The 21,486-nt window shown below is 38.8% G+C and overlaps 1 protein-coding gene across 3 annotated transcripts; it reads left to right on the top strand.

Moving 5' to 3' along the window:
* Positions 1–4,251: 4,251 nt before the first annotated feature.
* Positions 4,252–21,436, top strand: tbc1d8b (TBC1 domain family member 8B). Of its 3 annotated transcripts, none has more exons than XM_029276671.2 (21): positions 4,252–4,510; positions 7,970–8,080; positions 8,362–8,480; positions 8,771–8,996; positions 9,424–9,664; positions 10,220–10,427; positions 10,556–10,723; positions 10,809–10,970; positions 11,216–11,366; positions 11,555–11,769; positions 12,611–12,728; positions 12,843–13,128; positions 13,215–13,344; positions 13,438–13,536; positions 13,619–13,687; positions 13,800–14,040; positions 14,194–14,259; positions 17,574–17,654; positions 17,810–17,857; positions 17,965–18,062; positions 18,170–21,436. In XM_029276671.2, the coding sequence occupies exons 1-21, from the start codon at positions 4,384–4,386 to the stop codon at positions 18,599–18,601; spliced, it is 3,396 nt and encodes a 1,131-aa protein (XP_029132504.2). In that variant the 5' UTR covers positions 4,252–4,383; the 3' UTR covers positions 18,602–21,436. The 3 variants fall into 3 exon arrangements, with proteins under 3 accessions (XP_029132504.2, XP_020485871.2, XP_020485872.2); XM_020630215.3 differs by having other exon boundaries at positions 17,574–17,666; XM_020630216.3 differs by lacking the exon at positions 17,574–17,654.
* Positions 21,437–21,486: the final 50 nt, after the last annotated feature.

The following is a 21,486-nucleotide window of genomic DNA, read 5'->3' as shown; positions in this document are numbered from 1 at the left end:
CTCTAGTTTTGCGTCTGAATATATAGAAAAGCCGTCTGCACATTTGCTCTTCGCGGTCTCACATCCTGGATCAACATGCAACAAAAGAGGGAGACCACACAGACTGCAACATTATGCAACATATTTTAATTGAATTATTAAATTACAAGGTGTTATGCTTGCGAGAAAGTCAGTTTGTGTGTGAGTGTGTGAGCATGAATGAGTATAGATCTCCAACACAATACAAAACAAACATTTATGTAAATTGTTGTTTTATGTCTGAAACCCTAAACTTGACTGAGGTCAAGCCAGCCGCTCCTCGCTTTTACCTGGTGAAGAGAGCCGCCCCTAAATTTGAAGTGCTCACGTATTCTGATCTTTATGGTAAATGCTCCGGACTGCAGAGCGAGCAGGAGGAACAGACAGAGACAGCTCCTCAAAATCAAAGTCAGAAAATAAGACTCATTATAGGAATTTATAAGGAACTTTGACAGTGGATTTCTCAAAGAGTACACAGTACTTCATAGTACCTGTGCATGTAGTCTAAGAAGTCATAAGTCCAACCATATCAGAATCATTGTGTACTTATGGAAGAATTTGTTTTTACAAGACATCAAAGTCAGAAAAAAGACTCATTATAGTGCTTTATTATGGACTTTGACAGCGGATTGTAGCATGTAGTCTATGAAGTACTAAGTCCAACCATATCAGAATCATTGTGTACTTATTTAAGAACATATATTTTTATATTTTTTCCCAGGAAAACACCTTATTTTGAAAAACGGAAGTTACCGCAGACTCGCAGTATTATTCTCAAACTATTTTCACCGACCTCCGAAGCTATTCCCTGAACAGTATTTTGTTTGCTCCCGTTTCATACACGTGTATCTCATAGCCAGTTTTGTTGTAAGACTTCGGCATTTATCACTTTTGCCCGGAAAAGTAGATTAATAACGGGGCTAAATCGCTCTCCCGGGCCCTTTCCGAATAGCTACAGTCCAGTATGCAGTACGTACTATTCAGTATGGAGTTTCAATATACTGAAACTCAGTCATTCAGTATGCATTTTGTGGGTCCACCTCAGTATACTGAACATTTCAGTATGGATACTAACTTCCGGGTTTTATGCAGTATGGATCGGATGCGTGCTTTCAGGAAATTAATTGTATTTTACCACCCACAATGCTGTGCGAAATTAAACGTAAATCGTCACGTCACGTCACTTCTCCAAATCAAAACAAACGAGCGTGGATTCATTTAATCAGTTTTTAATCTAGAGTTAAAGTCCCGACTGAAATCACTACTTTTAATTAACAACAGAAAATAAAACAAATGTCTGCATTATTATAAAACCTTTCCCCCTCTATTTAAATAATGATTTCACTATTTAAATGCGTCTTTATTGGTTTATTTTATATTCTGTATATTACTGTCTTTCATTTGTACTTTTCTTTATGTACTGTATGTTATTTCGTTATTTAATCGTGATATTGTGATATTGTGATATTGTTTTTTTGTTTACCTGACTGTATGTGCGCATAACTCTTCTTGAATAAAGCTAAACAAAAAAAACAAAAAAAAAATAGGTGAATGCGGCCGGTTCGGGTAACGTAAATGACGTCACTTCCATACTGAATGAATCAGACAAATAGGGACAAATATCTGCCTACTGAATAGTAGGTACTAAACAGTATACAGCACGGATAGTAGGTACTGTCTACTGACTACTGACAGATTGAGTAGGTACTTGACAATTCGGATACGGCCCAGCACCTGCTACGTCTCTGTTCTCTTAATTGCATCTATGCATCCTTCACTTGCCTCCTCAACTTGCATCTTAGTCCCTCCCACCAGAGATACATGGAGAGATGCAAGGAAATGAAGCAGAGGAGAGAGGGAACAAGGAAATATGTTTCAAGAGAGTTTAAACGTCCTTTCCACCGAAACGTCACGTAAAGCGACGTCGTTTGTGATGACGACATCAGCTGATCACCGCTCAGCTGTCAGTCGGCTTTGTATTGTAGTTTGTGGCACTGCAATTATTTCTAATAAAATCAACAGTAACCATGTTTAGTCTCTTTATGTGACCTGATTACAAACACCTGCTCATGAAGAACAACCTGCTGTCTGCTTAAGCAAAAGGCTGTTTTTGACTTTGTAAAGCAGAACTTTTGTTACTTTATTAATTCCAACAGTATTTCCTCCTGTTAATGCATTGAAGCTTACTATTGGAGAAAGGGTTTAAAGTCAACAGAATATTTGGCCACTTGGGGACAGCAGAATGCAGGCCATCGCCATCAAAACTTATTTATTTATTTATTTATTTTAACACTGGCAACTCCTTTCAAAATCATTGTTCCAGTTAATTGTTACGTTTATACTCCAGAATGATGCTCATATTTCCTTCAGTGAAATAGCAAGCATTTATCTTTGGCAATGATCATTTTCACAGACTAAAGTGAGGTTTTTATTTTTTGTTGTTTTGTTTTTTTACATATTTATTGGATTTCTTACATACCACCATGAGATGTGGCACTGGCATTGGTAAAGCATATATCCACTTTACATGATATCAAGTCTTTACAAAGTATCTCTAAGTGTACAGCTCTACTTTATGAAAGATAAAATGACAGAAACCTATAATCTTTCTCTAACAGTTAGTGGCAAAATCTTATTTTTAACCTCATTTTACTTGGATCATTATGGCTCAGTATTCTAGGTTTCGTCATCATAACCTGCTAATGTTAATTAAATGTTTATGTGACTGTTAACAACCATTTGCAGTGTAAAAAATAAAGGGCAAATAAAGGACTAAGTTTGTTGCTTCTTTTGTTGTTCAAACTATTAAATCCATGAAGTGCCATAGTTTAGTGATACTTGTACTAAATGGACGTATGGATGCAATTACCTGTGGACTTTAAAACTATGGCACAATAAACAATAGGCTATACTCTATAATCCAGATTTCAGAGTTTATAGCCGTTTTTTTTTAGATGAGAGAAAGAAAGATGGATGGAGATGAGATATCCTATAATGTCTGAAGAAATAGTCAAATGAATAACAAATACTGAGTCATGCAAAAAAGGAATAATATTTTACTATTGGTTAGTTATTTTTTATTCTGAGAGAAAGAGAGGTTGCAAAGACTATTACTGCCTTCAACTAACATTTAAAGAGAGAAGGCAACACTTAAGTGTTAGAATTGGATGGATTGGTTTCTTGTTCAAAAGTGGCATTCAAAACTACTTGATAAACATTGTTTGAATATTGTTTTTATTCATGTGCTGAATAAAGGATATGAGGAGCAGTGCTTGTTTGGAAGGAGATCTCAAACTGCCAAATATGACCTCTACTGTCCAAATGGAGTCATGGCAACTAAATCTGAAGAGAGTCATTTAGTAAATCAACACCACTTTTACTTTTTTTTTGTGCGTGCATTAGATGTCCCAAGTCACAATGCTTCTACCAGACATTCACAAGTTTGGAAACGAGATTTTCACTTAATAATACTGCTGACCTCTTCAAAAATGTTTTGCTCCAACTTCCTGCAAAATGAATCACTCTTCATTGTGTTTCAACTTCCTTCAGCGGTGCAAAAGTCTTCTCGATTTTAGAGCATTTAGACTTCATGAGGTTCAGCCTTGAATCATCGAATATTTCAAGTTTTTTTTTTTTTTTTTAAGTTTCCCCATCATTATAGTTACAAAAAAACAACAACTTTCGGTTTAACGTTTTTCAAAGAGTTGGTGGTACATTTTTATTTTTTCATTCCATGTAACTTAAATCCTTAAGAATACGTTTATTTGTCATCAAAAGTTGATAGGGTTTTTACTAACAATGCATTTAGAACCTGCACTTGTAATGGAGTCTCCCAATGAGGTTGAACAGTTTAGCCTGGGATAGTGCAGAGCTAATATTTAAATATAGCCTAGGCCTAGTGGTGAGGGCAATATGCTAATATGGACTTTATCCATTTTATCTTTACCTATAAGCCTGAGGCCTACATGAGTATTTCAGAGGTTAAGAGTTCGGTCAAAACGTATTTGCATTGATTTCTTTAAAATAATCTTTAAAATAATCAGCTAGATAAAAAAAATAAAAATAGTATGGACTAAAAGGTGATTATGAATCACAATTATTTAGGCTGATAGATTTTCTGCATCTCATCATAGACTGTAAATATTGCATCTCATTCATGAAACAGAGCACACGAGAAGACCGCCTTCTCTTCGGAAACTACAATCCCAGAATGCCTTGCAAGCTCTGGCAGCGTTTCTTGTCGACGTGGGAAGGGAGGGATTCGGTACACAAAACAAATGTCCACGGGTTTGATGTCGCGCTACGTAACAGATTATTGTGACATGTCAGTGGGCTTCAATAGGTAACTCCATGACATTTTGAAACATGTGGCTCAAACCTGAAGAGATTCTGCTGAAAAACGCCTTTAAGTTATGGGTTACGGAGAAGGATAACGAGTATTTCGTGCTGCAAAGGAGACGGGGGTACGGAGAAGGTGGAGGCGGTTTGACAGGTAATGTTAACGGGGTTGTTTTCACCTCCTGGCGCGTGTAGCAGAGCTGCTGCCTCTCTAAACACACAATAAAACAACTGAGTAATTAACGGGTTAACTCGTCATACCTTTGCTCAGCTAACGTGCTGTGTGCCACATATATGGGCGGGTACCGCGGTTACAGTCGTCTACGGGAAAATGTTCTCATAGCAACAGGTACGACTGTCAAAATGACGGGGTCAGTTTATGATCAGCTGGTTTTCTAATGCTGACACAGCAGGCTGCAAGAGTGGAGGTCTCTGTGTTCCTGACAATATATTGACTTAACTTGGTTTGTCTCATATTTGTAGATGACACTGAGTGAACATGGATTAAAACATTCTGTAGGTGTTTTGGAGTACCAAACTCTCTGTCTCTCCTGGAGCCAGTTTCTCCCTCAGACTGGGAATCTATCAGAAAACTCTTGAATTTAAAGTCATTGCAATGTCAGGGACTAGTATTGCCTGAACAGTAAACGTGTCAGCTGCTTTATGTTGACACTGATGCTCAGGCGGCTTGTCAGTCACAATGTAATTTATGTTTTGTCAAAGCTTTTCTGCGATGAGATGTTGATTTTAAAGTGAGGAGAACCGCCCCGACCTCTTAGTTTTGATCAGACTATTTTAGTAGGCTACCAATCAGTGTAAAACATTACCAACAGAAAGTCAAATTAACACATTTTAATCATTAGAGACGGATAGGTGAGCATCCAGCCACTTAAGAAAAAGAAAACAAGTTAATGTTTTGCATGTTACTTTAAAAAAATAACAGCTTAACCTGTTTTTGTGCTATGTAAACATGTCATGTGTAGCCTATGTGTGTGAGTGTTTGATCACACTATGTTATTATGGAATGTTTTCATCCATGCAACATTTCCTGATATCATAAAGTCTGCCACAGTCCAATTTTGTGACAAAATCAATTAAAGGTCACATGTTATCCTCCACTTTAAATAAGTATCAAAGCTTGCAAAAATATTTGTCTGTGAAGTTTCTTGATGAAAATCCACTCTGATCATGTATTTCATCGTGCTTTTAAACCCCTCTACTTAGCCCTGCCTGCTCAGAACACACTGTTTCTGTGTCTGTAGCTTTAAAGGTGAGATGTTCGACCATGCCCCCCCTGGAAGGGCTTGGGGTGATTTGGGCTTTCTCGCTCCATGTCCTATTGTTTACGGTGAGAAGGCAGACTCAGAGGGCAGAACAAACACCTAGCTGTGGGAGCGTCACCCACCTGGGGGAGGGGTTACTGCCCTTTGTGATGTCATGATGGTAAAATCTCTAAACAGCCTGTTTGAGCACACATTTCCCTAAAAGTGGAGCAGGCGTAAGACAGAGAGGATAGACTTTACTAATAATTAGGGGGGTTTGTAGACAGACTAGTGACACATATTAGTATTAGAAAAACATGGTAAAATGTATTTTGCACCTTTAAATATTATTATATTGGTGAGATAATATCATAGTACAATTTAATAAAACCAGTTTATTTATCTCAGAAAAAAGCAAATATAAGAGAGTGTTTAATGATAATCCCTCTCCAAGTGAAATAATTTCAATTAGATGTGCTAAGATGTCTTTATTTTTTTACTTTAATTTAATCATCCATCTTCGATTTTTGTAACACTAACATATTTTGAGCACAAAAAAACCCCCTGAGAGTAAATAAACTTAAACAAATGAGTACCTTCAGTTCTAAGTAAGGAGTGTTGCATGTTCAAACAAATAGCTTAACGGGCTTTCTAACAAAGCACTAATGTGTGATCTCTTAACAATAGCAGCGCTTCTAATGATGCAACTTGTGCGCCCTCAGGTTCTCACATCTTACTAATCCCACAGCAAGTTAATGATTCAGACACACAACCTGAAATGTGAAACTAATAACTGCATCATGTTCTTTGCTATTGTAGTCAATATTGAAAAAACACCTGGCAGTATAGAAGTAATACATAATAGCACTTGTGATGTACATTTTCTAATCACAGTCCAAATGTGACAGCAGTAAGGTAACTAACTGATAATTAATGATAATGACTGGTGGTCTAGCTGAAGACAAAAGGCCTGAAGACCTGTGTGGTTCATCTAATGACAGTGGAGGTTAAATACGACCTGATTGTTACATCCAGCATGCTGCACTTGAAACCCTCTCCAGCTGAAGAGCCTTTTATGTCTGGTATCTTTTTATGTGTTTAAGTCCATCCTCTCCTGTGGGCCGTTGTTCTGCTCTGATGAGAACATAATTTATCCGAACTGTGTTTGATCCTTTGAATCCTACACTACTTGGCAGCTCAGTGTTACAACATGTGGGAGCTGATCCACAGTCAGAAGGCAGGCCGGTGCAATGCTGATGATGCAGTGCATGAATGTGGTTTCCATACGACCTTGTTAATTATTCATGGAGGGCTTGTCACTGAGAAGTGGTTAAGGTAACAGATTTGGCTAATTTTAGCTGTATGGCTCAGAAGTGGACCAGTGTCTTGTCTTTTAATACACAGACTAACACACGACACTTCAGAGGTAAATATCTCTGTGGTCAGTTTAGAAGCTTAGCTTGATGAAGCTTAATTTTAAAAGATTATTGAACAAAAAAATGACTTTGTTATAAGAGCCGTAGGTTAATTTAAACAATTGTTATTTATTTCAATAGAATTAACAAGCAATAAAAAACCAGCCCACACATGAGGGGGAAACAATTGATGGTTCTCAATGGACTTTGTGGATGAAGGTGCCTACTGTCACTTTTGTCTTGAAAACGTACAAATAAAAAGCTTTTCAATGATGGGTAAATAACCCACAACCAAGCTTTTATTAACAACAGAGGAGAAAAACAGCTTTTAAGAGCGCAGGCATAGAAGCGGACAATAAGATGTAAGACAATGACAGGAAGAAAAGCAAAACTGTGGGGGATCCTGTCACTGAAATTTGTTGGACAAACGGTTGGTTATAGTTGACGCTACACTCGGCAGCAGAATAGCACTTGTTTTGATCAGTTTTATATCAAGTAGTTGTAAAAACTAAAAGCACAATTTTATTATGAGCTTTTAGTGGGATCGTTTATGTAAAAGACTTACAATGTAACGTTTGGCAGACCTCTTCATCTCTGCTACATTTAAGGCATTAAGTACACCTTTGACATGCTGCTGATGTGTTGTATTTTGGTGTAAAATGTAAAATTTGGGTCTTAACAGCACAATGAAGTACTGTAGTGATGCAGAGGCATACAACAATTCTTCTCCAGATTAAAGACAGCATGTTTGTTTGGGGCTGACCCCAACAAATGTGACGTTGTCAGATTTCAATCAGATGTCAATCATTCTTTATCTCCAAGTAATTGCAGTATTGTTTTGTGAAACCATAGTGCATATTATGAATGGAATGGATATTTTTCTTTCTTTCATGTGTGATAATATTACCTGAAATTTGAATGTATCTTTTGTTGTAGGGCTCCTTGTCGGAACACTTGATACTATGTTGGACTCAACATCCAAAGTGGCTCCTTTCCGGATTTTGCATCACACACCAGACTCGCAGGTGTACTGGTCGATAGCATGTGGTACGCCAACGTCTTTTGTATCATCATTCTCAAAGACAAATCAAAAGTGATATAGGTAGAAGATGTTGCAAATTAAGTAATTTGTTAAAAGATTCACTGTTTTTGTACTAAAGTCCTGCAAAATTACTTTTAGAATCAAATATTCTTAATCCAAGTTTATGATAAATATTATAGAGTGAAATAGTTAAAAAAAAAAAAAAAAAAGTATTTTTTATAGGTCAAAGAAAGTACTGGCAAGTTATCTGACATACAACATGTTTTCACCCTTGATGTTGGTTCAGGTGTCACCAATGAGGAAATAGTTCAGCACTGGGATTGGCTGCAGCAGAACATCATGAGGACTCTCTCCGTTTTTGACTCCAGTGAAGACATCACCAGCTTTGTACAGGGCAAGATTAGAGTAAGACTTTACAGGGACTCAGAGATCCCACAAAGCTAATATGCTAACAAGATAATCTCTCAGCAGGGATGTAATTGTAACGCTAAATGTGATAATGAACTCTTAATTCTTGTACATCTTTACTTTCTGACTGTCAATGACTTAAACCTGATTACTGGTATTTGGTGTGAGTAAGAGTGGGTCAAGAACAGGAACTCTCTTATTACTGTCTTTTTACCATCTTTGATTCAAAGATGTTGAACAGCTTCAGGATGATGATCCATAATGACATGTGATGTTTAATGTGTTAGGGTCTTATTGCTGAGGAAGGGAAGTTGTCCATGGTGCTGGAGGATGATCCCGAGAAGTTCAGAGAAGCATTTTTGAGGTTCGAGAAGTGGTTTGAGCTTCCGCCCAAGGAAAAGCTGGTCACATATTACTCATGCAGCTACTGGAGAGGCAAAGTGCCGTGCCAGGGCTGGCTCTACCTCAGCACTAACTTCCTGTGCTTCTATTCATACTTGCTGGGATCTGAGGGTGAGACATTTCTGTTCCTTTTTATTGACATGAGCGGACATTTTTACTTATTAAGTGGATTTGTGACAACAAAAACCAGTGGCAGCTCCTGAAGTGGGGCTTTAATGGAAAACATTTTCACTACAAAAAATGACAGTTTAGATAATGGTAAAAAAGCCATTACAGTGGAGCCAACACGGGAGGCAGTCTTGCAAGGTAGTGTGGATAATGGATAACACTGAATCTCCTGAAAGAGTGACATTTTAAGAAAGTATTGTGTTGCTATTAAGTTTTTCAGTTTATTAAACATTTGAAATATGTAGAACTTTTCATAGATTTAAGAGGACTTTATTCTGAAAAAAATGGAAGTGCATGATTATAACTTTTTAACATTATTTAGGATCCTATTTTTTGATTTAATTTTTTACGTGTTGCTATGACTCTGCAGTGAAACTGGTAATTTCCTGGGATGACATCTGGAAGCTGGAGAAAACCTCTAATGTTATCCTGACTGAGAGCATCCATGTCTTGGCTCATGGGGAGGATCACTACTTCTCCATGCTGCTGCACCTGAATGAAACATTTGTCATCATGGAACAGCTGGCCGACTACTCCATCAAGCGCCTTTTCGATAAAGAGGCCTTCCAGAGAGAGCCGGCGCTCTCAGATCCTCTGCAAATTACCAAGAGGTAATGTCTGTCTGATGCTGTTAGCGCAGGCTGACAGCTTGAAGAACCAAAGAAAACATCAAGTGTGACTTAAGTCAAACTGCATTTGTGTTTGTTTTAATTTGTTTGAAGTGGCAGGGCAGGTCAGACGTACAAAAAAAACAGTGACAGGTATTTTAAAAGCAACTTAGTGTAGTCTTTCACTTTGAACACTTTAGCAACACATTCCAACTTTAGTTTGATGTATCTGACAAAATCAGGCTATTCATTTAAATTCGTATTGCTGTAATTGAAGGATAAAGTATCACACAAGGGCAATTAAGAAGCTGACATTTATCCAAATAATGTATCCCACCACAATTTGGTTTTCAGTTTACAGGAGGTATTTGTTTCGATCTAACATACTAGAAGGTAAAGAAATAGCCCCTTAATAGACGGGTATGGAAAGTGACATCCAGCCATGTCAGGAGAGCTGTCTGCTGTGCATGTGAGTCTGGAGTTCTGATTTAGGGATGTTCTTGGAAAGCTTCAACATGATTTTTTACTCTCTGCTTTCCTTTTTTACTTCATCAACAGAGGCCTCGAAGCTCATGCAAAGAGTGAGCAGTTCCGGACATTTTTCAGGCTCCCCAAAGAGGAAAATCTGTTGGAGGTTCATGAGAGCTTTCTGTGGGTTCCCTTTAGTCATTTCAACACGCTTGGCAAGATCTGTCTTTCCGAGAACTACCTGTGTTTTGCAAGCCAAGATGGCAGCCAGTGCCATATCATTATTCCAATGCGAGAGGTAAAAATGGAACAAATGTGGTATAAAAGTACTTTCAATAAAGTCATGTTTCAAAACGCGCCATGCATGTAAACAGCGGACATCTTTAAAAATGGTCTGTCTTGTCTTCAAATTTCACCTCCTCCCAGGTGGTAAATGTTGAGAAGCCAGACACCAGCAGCAGGGCTTTGACAGTGTGTGTGCGTGGAAAGAGGGCGCTACGTTTCTCTGAGGTACGGGAATATCAGCGGCTTGCCAACACAATCCGCAGCAGATGTGGCATCAGTCCAAGTCCTCAACACTCTGCTTCAACAGAGGTAATGTTTTTAACCTGTTTTATTTGTATGATCCACGTTTTATTCTTTACGGCAGTGAGACATGTATTTCCCAATATCTCCAAAGGCTATAAGGGGTGAGTGCCAGTCACTCATCAACCACTTTGAGGACAACCCAGAGGACGTCACACTGATGGTGGGACAGAAAGACAGCAGCAAGGCTGTGAGCACAGAGGCTCTCATGACTGTTTTCCACCCACAGGACGTTGAAAACCTTGACCCCAAGATGGTAAATAACATCATTGTCATTCAAATGGAAGAAAAACACCACAATAAACAAAAAAAAAATCTAAATGGATTACCTCAATGTAATGCAGCAGAACCTTCCCATGCTTTGCTGTACGGAGGTGTGTGCGAGTAGGTGTGTTAGCAGTTCAGGGGTGAACTTGAATAAAAATGTAGCATGAATCTGTTATACCAGCAATGCAGAATGTGCAATGAAACTGTGCTGTGCTCTGTCTGTGTGTTTGACAGCTGAAAGAAAAGATGAAGGAACAGTCTTGGAACATACACTTCTCTGAATACGGACGTGGCACGAGTATGTTCTTCACCAGGAAGACACGAGACTTGATCGTCCGTGGTGTTCCTGAGGCCTTGCGAGGAGAGCTGTGGATGCTGTTTTCAGGTATCTTAAGCAGCAGACGTCACTCTGCTGTCAGTTATCTGCAGTATCTGCCATTTTTCTACACCACCCTGCATGATTGAATGTGTTAAGTACTCAAACACTTGTTCCACATTAATAATTAAGCACGACATGGTTGGTGTAGGATCTCAGCAGCATGATTTGGACTGCCTGTGGTTCTACCTCTGTAGGAGCTGTGAACGACATGGCCACTCACCCCGGCCACTACAGTGAGCTGGTTGAACAGTCCCTGGGCACAAGCACTTTGGCTACAGATGAGATCGAGAGAGACTTACATCGCTCACTTCCAGAGCACCCCGCCTTTCAGAGCGACACAGGAATCTCAGCTTTGAGAAGAGTCCTCACAGCCTATGCATACAGGAACCCAAAAATTGGATATTGCCAGGTACTTTGATTTCTTAAGGTTTCTTAACAGTTAGAAAAGCCATGTTTTAACATACATACTCACCTAGTCTCAGGGACTTAAGGTCAAATGCAGCTGCTGTCATCTGTGTGTATCTATCAGAAAAAAATGTTAATGTTAAAAATGAAAAAGAGGCGTGCTGGTGGTTGAGGCTGTCATCTCGAGCGGGAGGCCCGGGTTCGCTTCCACCCATGGCCTCTTTCCGCATGTCATTCCCCACTCTCTCTCCCTGGTTTCCGACTCTATCCACTGTCCTATGTCTGCATTAAAGGCACAAAAAAGCCCAAAAATAAATCTTAAAAAAAAGAAAAAGAAAATATGCATTTAAAAACATTACTAACATAAAGTGTCCAGCCGATATTCTACCATGTTCTTTTCCATGTTTCATAATTTCTTGTATTTATTTTAAGTATCTGAGACCAACTTCTGTTTTTGCTATTTTCACAATCACAGTTGAGGTCATGGTTATTTCAGAGACTAAAGTAAAAAAAAAAGGCCACACAAGAGTTTTAAACCCCAGTCTCTTGTACTAAGAGTTTTTTTTTATGACATATAAAGACCACAGAGGATTTTTAAAGGGCTCAGTGTTTATAAAATAAAAAGGTCTGCAGCTAAATTAAGGCCACAAGAGATCTAGAGACAGTGAAAACATTTTTTATTAAGGCTGTTAGGCTCTTAAAAATGTACCTTGTTAACACTCACACACCTTTAAACAGGCCACCTCTCTGAAGTTAACCTTTCGCTTACAACTGAAGTGTCTCTTTTTTCACTTCACAGAAAGTGACTTTTCCACAGAAACTAATGGTTTCCTCTTTTTTTTCAGGCCATGAACATTCTCACCTCAGTGCTCCTGCTCTACGCTAAAGAAGAGGAGGCTTTCTGGCTCCTAGTGGCCGTCTGTGAGAGGATGCTGCCGGATTACTTTAACCGGAGAATTATTGGTGAGAGTGGAAGCAGAAGGTTATACTGTTTTTGCTGGTCAATTTGAAACCTCAAATTTGAATGATTTCTTTTATGAAGTTGCTCTCAAATATGTTGCTGCTCATGTTCGACAGGCGCTTTGGTTGACCAGGCCGTGTTTGAGGATCTGATCCGGGAAAACCTCCCTCAGCTGGTGGAGCACATGACAGACCTGAGCTTCTTCTCGTCCGTGTCCTTGTCCTGGTTCCTCACTCTCTTCATCAGTGTCCTACCCATAGAGAGTGCCGTGAATGTGGTCGACTGTTTCTTCTACGACGGGATAAAAGCTATTCTGCAACTCGGCCTGGCTGTGCTGGACTACAACATGGAGTCTTTGATCACCTGCCACGATGACGCAGAGGCTGTCACCATCCTGAACAAGTCTGTGACCACAAACAAAGCAGGCCTGATGTGTTTTAGACATTATTAAAGTATATTTGACTGTATCTCTTTCTTTTTGCTTTCAGATTCTTTGACAGTGTGACAAACAAAGACAGTCCACTGCCTCCAACAGTGCAGCAAGCTCCTGTGGGCAACAATAATAAAGCATCCCATTTAAATGTGGACATCAGCGAACTGATCCGAGAGGCCTATGAGGTACAACAATATTCCTCTGGGTTACTTTTGTGTTGATTTAAACTGATTATTGAACTGAGAACTTTGCTCTTTGTTTTTTTTTTTTTTTTTTAGAAATACGGAAACATCCGGACAGAGGAAGTCGAAAGTTCCCGTAAAAGAAACAAGCTCCATGTGATCCAGACTCTGGAGGATACAACCAAACAAAATGTTGTAAGTAGCCATTGTGGTTACTGTAGTTGGTGTAATTGTGTTGTTTTGATGGTATAAAGGATGAATTTTATTCTGTTTTCAGATTCGAGTGGTGTCCCAAGAAGTAGGATTCAGTGCTCCACAGCTTGACAGGCTTTATAACCTGTTCAAAGTGAGTCAAAGGCACGATACAGAAAGTTAACAATGCCATCGTACCAAATGCTAACGCTACTAATAAAATGAGAATTTGTCAAATCATGTTTTATGTTGTTTCCTATCTTCAGAGGCAACATTTCCTTAGCTGCTACTGGACAATGAAGAGTCAGGCTTTGCTCCATCACGACCCCAGCCTGGCTTATTTAGAGCAGTACCAGCTGGGTTTTCAACAGTTCAGCACGCTCTTCTCCCTGCTTGAGCCCTGGGCTTTCTGCAGCAACAATAGCACCCTCTCACTGTGGAGCTTCCGTCTGATAGACGAGAATCAGGACGGCCTTATCAACTTTAAAGAGTTCTGCTGTGCTCTTGGTATGTTTACTCGTTTTCTGCTCTCGAGCAATGCAGCCGCTAAGCGGAGTGTCCTTTCTGCTCAACTTCAAACTGAATTAAAACATTTTTGGGTCATGATTTAAAAAAAAGAATAAGAGTCAAATGCATTTGTGTAAACTGCTTCTCCTGTAGATACTTTGTACAGTGGATCTTTCACAAACAAGCTGAAATTTCTCTTCAAGCTTCACCTGCCACCAGGTGAGTCACAAACAACCCATAAAGCATTCAGGATCTGATCTTAAAGACACACTTTCCTTTTTTGAATTATTGAATGATGAAATGTGACCTCTTTCTCTTAACGCATTGTTTTGTCTGTTTCTTGTTAGCAAGAAAAAATAAATCAATGTTAGTGTATCTACCCTTTTCTCTCACAACATGACGACACTTATGATCCTACATACTCCTGCATGTTCAACATTCAAGTGCAGCCAATGTTTTAAAGCTGCAGTCTTAACCGTTTCTGAATTCTACCTTATACCGTCACATGACTTCAACAACAACAAAAACTGCAGCGGACATACATACGCTGACAGAGACATGAGGTCAGATAGAAATACATCACAGCCTGTGAATGTTTGAGTTGTCATTTTAATATTCCAATCCCTAACACAGTATTTGTCGACGGAGCACTTTGCCTGGGGACTAAGCTGTCCTTGAATATGTGTCTCTTGTCTGTGTGACGTGTCGGTGCGTGCTGAGTAGCTGGGGTAAGAATAGTTCATGTAGTCTATGTTGGGTGAATGAACTTTACCATGGCAACAAGGGGTGTTAGGAGATGTGAGGGCATTTTGCAGTGAGCTAGTGCACAGAGAGGATCTGTGATGAGGAAGAACTGCTCTGATTACCTCCGACATATAACCATCAGAAGAGCACTGAGTCACAGTTTGTGATTGGCTCTGCAAGTGAACATCAAGCAGCAAAGCTTGTTTAATGCATCACGGAGAGCGCTTCAGGTCCATAGAAGGGCCACATTCCACAGGCCAAACAAAATTGTTAAGACCCACATTCAGACTATGGTCATTGGTCCAATAGTTTAACTGCTCAGAAAGGTTTGAAACCTAATTAGACCATCCAAAAGAAGAGGCTGCTCTGATAAGAGCTGGTTACTATCCATAAACCCAAATGACCCACATTTCACAGCTAATAAAACAAAAGATTTTTAATTGAACAATTATTTTCCTTTTTAAACCTGATAAACAAAAATCTAAAGGAAATGATGAGTCCATGTATTGAATTTAAAAAGTACACTTTTTTTTGCTTAAATATACCGTGGATGTTACAATACATACATTTTTTGTATATGTAAAAAAAAAAAAAAAAAGAGAGACCATTCTTACTTTGGACACAGAAAATGTTGCAGACCCACATCAGTAATATTTGCTGTCAGTTTATTGTGCAGTCAGATTCCCTTAGCAACACACTGGTCTTTAGGTTCTTATATGTCTCCTTAAAATCTGTTCCTGATCTTCTTATGCTGTTGTTCATCACAGTCAATGAGAGTCTTATTACATTATTATATAATGTATGAATGTAATTTCACTCTTTGGCTTCAGCCCAGATGTTCTTTCCAGTCCTCTGTTAAACTCACTGTCATCTGTGCACCCACTAGAATGGTAATGTGCTCCAAGCACTGTTTGATAAGAGGCACAGCACTTTTGTAATTGCATTTTACTTTGACAGTGACATTCCTATTAACATTCTAACATAGGGTGGATGATTCCACAAACAGCTTATTGAAGTCAACCTTTCTTTGTTTGCTGTTTTTGTACAATAGTTTTTCTCTTGTAAAAGTGTAATTCTACACTTTTGTTTTCAGCATTGACCTCCATCACAAAAACTACAACAATCAAATGTTTCTCTTTTGTTTCTTTTTTTAATGACGCACTGTCATCACTGTCTCAACCCATACTATCGTTGTGTTTTTACCCTTAAGGAGAGCTGTGGGCTTTTGGAAAGTGTGCAGAGTAAGATGAAAAATAAACCACTGAGACCTCAAACTTGGCAATTTCACAGTGGGACAGCCCTGAGCCCTCGTAGATTTAGAGTGAGCCCACATCAAAGTCTGACCATGGAATTGGGCCAATCGCTCGATTGATTAAGGCACTAAAGTCATGGGCTACTTTGAGCTGAGAGTCTGCAGGTTCTCGTGCCAAACACACAAAACGACAGCTGCTGTCACATATCAGCAGAAAGGCGACGCTACACAGGGGCATCATCTGCATAGAGATTTATTTTAGTGAAAACAAAATGTGCAATGTATCTTTAACTGATATCTTCAGCTCCACTACGGCCTGAAGTGATCTGTATACTGCACAGTTTGAAAACAGATGAAAAATACGAGTGAGGCCTTGTTTCTATTGTGAGAAAATAACAGATAGAAGCAAATAGAGTGTTGTTTCGGATTTTCATTCATAGCCATTTTTTAAATGTATTTCTGCTGCTCTATCTGAAACATTTGTGTTTTTTGACAACATCAAGCCGAGTGAATCTTTGATTACAAACACTGCAACTAAATGGTTTCTCCCCTGTGTGGACAACTGAGTGTCATGTAAGATAAACACGTTGAGCTGGTTATCTGTTATAGAAGTTGGTTAGCAATATTAACAGTTGTACATGTGTTGAAGATGATAGTCCACTGCAGTACCCTTCATCCTGTGTCTGAGTTGAGAAGTGTTTTCACAGGGGATCATATCTTTTTAACAAAGACAGTTATTTGAGTTATGCTTGCAGCAGAAATGATCAAACACTGACAAATATCTTCTACCAGGATAGTGTTAAAAGATCTGCTTATTAGACTTTAAATAGGTTTAGATTTTATGATGAAATTTGAAGTGTTTCAATTAAGGACATGTCCCTTATGTTCCTGAATGTCAGCAACTAATTTTGTGGCACAGACTAGCTAAATGACAAAACAACATGGCCATCGTCAGGTTGAGCTGCTAATGTAGCACGAAGCGATTGGGCAGATATAATGACACTCCTGGCTCGTGAGGGTAATTGTTTAATCCTGCAGCAACTTCCACACATGCATGTACGCACGCTCAGACGCACACACCCATACACAGTGTTCATTGATGGTGGTTGGAGGAAATCACTATAGCACATCTCACACAGGCCAGAGGCATTACAAGTAGAATCTGTTAATTTACTATTCAAATGATTCAGTTAACACAGAGGGACGTCTATGTAAATGTCATACTGGATGTTCTTATTCTGTACGAGTTATCAGTTTATAACTCACACATAATATAGAATAAACTATAAGAAATACATTTAAATGAAAGACAGTCCAATACACAAACACTATTGTGTACGGATTTGAATCTTTGACAAAAAAAATGAAATTCTCCAAAAAGCTTTACATTTATAAAATACTTAAATGGGATTGTATTTTATTGTATGAAGTAAACTGATAACTCAATTTAAATTGACCATCTGTCAAATTCCCTCTCTGCTGTTTATGTGGTCTCTTCATCTTTCCTCTGAGTGCACTCACAGTCAGTCTCTTGTAGCTTTCACAGGAAGTCCTTTGCACCTAAAGGAACAAAAAATCCAGTACTTTATCCCAGTGACTGAAGACTCTTCTCACTTGGGTAACCTCACTGGTTAGCCTCTTTACTCTTTCTTCTCCTTTTGACCTGTTATTCTCTTGTAATTCTTGCTGCATGCTTGATTCCCTTGAAGTCATTGACTGTTACTGAAACACTTCTCTTGATAGTTTTTTCAAATTTTGGTTTTTACATTTCAGCATTTGATCTTCCTGAAGATGGTGTCATTAGGAAAAGCCCTGAAAGAGGTACTTTCTCACTTGTATTCAATATAAACACATCATCAGGGTAAAACCAAAAATGTTTTTGTTTTTGGTGTTAAAGATAGTGAAGAGTTTGTGTTTTAAATTGACAGGTAGAGGGAAAGTGGACCTTCAGGCCTACCTGAAACAATGGCAAAATGAAATACTTAAGAAAGAGGAAACCATTAAGGATCTACCCAGAATAAATCAGGTAATCCTGTCCATGTTGCCTTTATTGACTGTTTCCTTATTTTTAAGTGAATAAAAGCCTATGTGATATGAAAACCTACTGTATTGACGTTGTTGTTTCCATTGCAGACCCAGTTCATCCAGTTCTCCAAAACCCTGTACAACATATTTCATGGTGATGCAGAGGAGGAGTGTCTGTACCGAGCCGTGGCACATGTGACCAGCCTCCTCCTGAGGATGGAGGAGGTCGGACGGAGGCTGCAGGAGCCGAGCAGCCCACCTGAGTCCACAAAGCCTGCCAACGCTACCGCATCCTCTGCAGAGGAGGAGTCTCCAACTGAAGACGCTTCCAACACGCCCGAGGGCTCTGACATCTCGCGCATTAGCCAGGATGCCGGGCCTGACCTCACAGAGATTGAGTGGTCGTTCTCATTCGAGCAGGTCCTGGCTTCGCTGCTCAATGAGCCGGCCATTGTCAGCTTCTTTGAAAGGCCCGTGGATGTTCAGACTAAACTGGAACAGGCTAAGGTTTCTCAGCTGAAGCTAAAGGCAGACAAGTAAAAATAAAAATAAAAGATACATGGTAGAGTTAATTCTATGCTTCTGATTTATACCCAGAAGACACCATGAATTTCCTTTCTCTGCTTGGATGGTGCAGCAGGTTCTTGGCGAGAGATAGGAAGACGGTAGGAGTACTGTTGAAGTGGAGGAGAGCTCAGATTCAAAATCTGTGGTGCAACGTGAGTGTGTGTGTGTGAGTGAGCGAGGGGCTTTTGCGTTCAAGCAGATGATGATGATCAGCAGAGATGACTGACTAAAAATATTATATCTTAAGACAATGTCAACACTATTGTAACAAGTCACTGACTTTGAGTGTGTTTGAACTTTGACCCACATTGCAGACCCATTAGAGTTTTTCCTCAAATCTGATAATGCTGTTTCAACTTTTTCGTTCTCTAAAGTAAGCTCAGTTGAACCTAAATTACCCACTTCTTCATGCTATGAAGCATATACTGTACATTATAGTTTTGGAAGGGACATTGAGTTCTGCCCGATGTATTCAGGAATAGAAGGGTTTGTCCTTTCTGCCGTCTCTGATGTCATAGTGAGGTACAGATTCACAACTAGATAACCTTAGACAAGGTTATTATACAGAGTCTAAAGGCGACATTCTGGATATCTTGATGTATTTTCTCTGTCAGATAACTAGTCACCGCTGTTAGGAAACAAATCTGTAAGTGCTTGTGTGTCCCATGACTTTAGTGTATGCTGTTAAGGGCAACATCAGTGTCATTCTGTAAACTTATTGTGAAAAACATCAGTTTTAGAAGTGATAACAGGCACAGAATCAACAGCACTTCAGCAGTATCGTCCCTCGAAGCCATGCATTGATTTGAGACGGTTGTCAGATTAAGTGCATCGAGAGCTGCAGGATTCAATTATGGCATTTATACATTTGCAATAATGGCTGAGAGGACGCTGCACTGCCACAGCATATTCATCTGTCTGTCTGACAAATACCAGTATTTGACCATCATAGTACCAGTAGTTTAAACTTCATATTGCTGCTGTAGGGAAATCTCTGGCGTCTGCCTCTGACAACGTTCTGTGTGTGACCTGCACAGTGTGGGTGATGTACTGTTTGCTTAAGTCCATCTTAATCTATGTGTAGGATATTATGCTCTAGTATAAGTGAAGAATCTTGTACGTATACATATGTTCAATAGTCGTTTGATTACTGTATCTATGAGGCTTTAAATGTAATATACAAGCTAGTAGACTGTTGTGGACACAACTTCAACATTCAGAAGGACATTTTTTTTGATCAAAACTCAGGGTGCAATCTGTGTAAATAAAAGGGAGAAAAGGGATATTTTTTTGACATTGGACATATAAAGTTTATGACTGCGTAATATAAAGCTTACAAATGTCTGTAACATCAAAATATAAAGCATGTGTGTAGCATAGTAAAGGTTTTATCACATGATGCTAGTCTTCAATGAATGCAACTTTAACTGCTCGGAAAAGCCAGACTTGACTTTACAGCACTTCAGTTGATTTCTTTTCATCTGTGCTTTTGCTGCTCTTCTCTCTCGTTGCCTGTTCCTGCAGTGAATCTTTGGCACAGTGGTTTGAGATTCACACGTTATAGATATGCCTGTATCTAGGCCACATCTCGAAGGCTTCAGGAATAATAAAAAAAAAAAGGTCATGACTGCTTCAGCTGCAGCTTGTCGACTCTAGGGGCCAAAATTCCCAGATTTATAGAGCTTTACATTTACCTGTGTCAAGAACAAGTATATAAGAAGCTCTTAAAGTGCAAGTGCAATTGTTTCTTTTCTGTATCTTATTATTTTTCAGTTTGCTTGAAATGTTTTTGCTGTTATTTTGTGTAATGCAAATTTGTATAAGGCCATCTGAAATGTATTTCATTGTGCAATTATTGGGTTGATTAATATAGATCGTTATATTTAGTTGAACAAAAGTCATTGAAAATGAGCGTTATGCAAATACTGATTATTCATTATCACTGAAATGATACATGTATCACTGTTTACATGACTGGTGTAAAAAAAAAAAAAAAAAAAAAAAGGTATGTACCGTACACTCAATTAATCTTCCCTCATTAAATCAAAATCTTGATGAGTAAGTTCAGTCAAGCACCTTAAAGAAAGTTTCCACTATGTTTCTGTTGTATAACAAGAATTTATACTCTCTGAACATGGTCTGACTATTTTAGTACAACTGTTCCCTGGCAGTCTCATGCTGCTTTTACAACAGTTATCCCAATTTACACACAATCCTACGTTCTGTAGCTCTTCAGTTTTCATGTCTGTTTATTTGCATCCTCTGACAATATTGCACAGAGGGTAAGAAACCATTTTGAAGAAAGGGAAAGTTCAGTTTCAAAAATGAACTTGTTGGTCTGTCTGTGAGAAAGGCAGAAAGGCATTTGAGACCAAATGGTCCGTCAGTAATTCTCCTCACTGTATTTACTTGAATAACTTTTAGAAAATGGCACTTGAGATTTTCTATAGCCCGAAATAAGGTTGTTGTCTCCTCTTTGTGGGGAAATAAATCAAACAAGACTTCCATGTAGATATATTCAGAAAAATATCAGCGGCTCTGAAATCCTCCTGCTGGAATATTTAATTGAGTGTATACAAAGAGTGTACACATGGATAATGCTTAAGCCACTTCTTTATTTGTGTGCTAAAAACAGTTATTTTATGTGCAAATGTAGTCCACAGCTTTAAGAGTCTGTTGTTTAAATTAAAGGCTTGTTTTGTAAAATATGTGGAGCACAGGTATTTCTGTTGAACTGCTGGATTATGATTTTTTTTCCCCCCCTGGCTAAGATACCCAAATAAAGAGAAATGATTCCATCAGTAAGAAGGTTTGGCTCATTTTAAAGCACTGATTTTAAACACAGATATAAATTAAAA

This window comes from Labrus bergylta, chromosome 14 (genome assembly GCF_963930695.1).
Source record: "Labrus bergylta chromosome 14, fLabBer1.1, whole genome shotgun sequence".
In the NCBI taxonomy this organism is placed as follows: domain Eukaryota; kingdom Metazoa; phylum Chordata; class Actinopteri; order Labriformes; family Labridae; genus Labrus; species Labrus bergylta.
This window is presented reverse-complemented; position numbering and strand designations above follow the sequence as displayed.

Excerpts from the sequence above, each read along its gene's own strand:
- tbc1d8b (XM_020630215.3), top strand. The coding sequence starts at position 4,384 with ATGTGGCTCAAACCTGAAGAGATTCTGCTGAAAAACGCCTTTAAGTTA. Across the intron at positions 8,481-8,770 it reads TTGTACAGGGCAAGATTAGA|GGTCTTATTGCTGAGGAAGG; the intron begins GTAAGACTTTAC and ends TTAATGTGTTAG. Across the intron at positions 8,997-9,423 it reads ATACTTGCTGGGATCTGAGG|TGAAACTGGTAATTTCCTGG; the intron begins GTGAGACATTTC and ends ATGACTCTGCAG.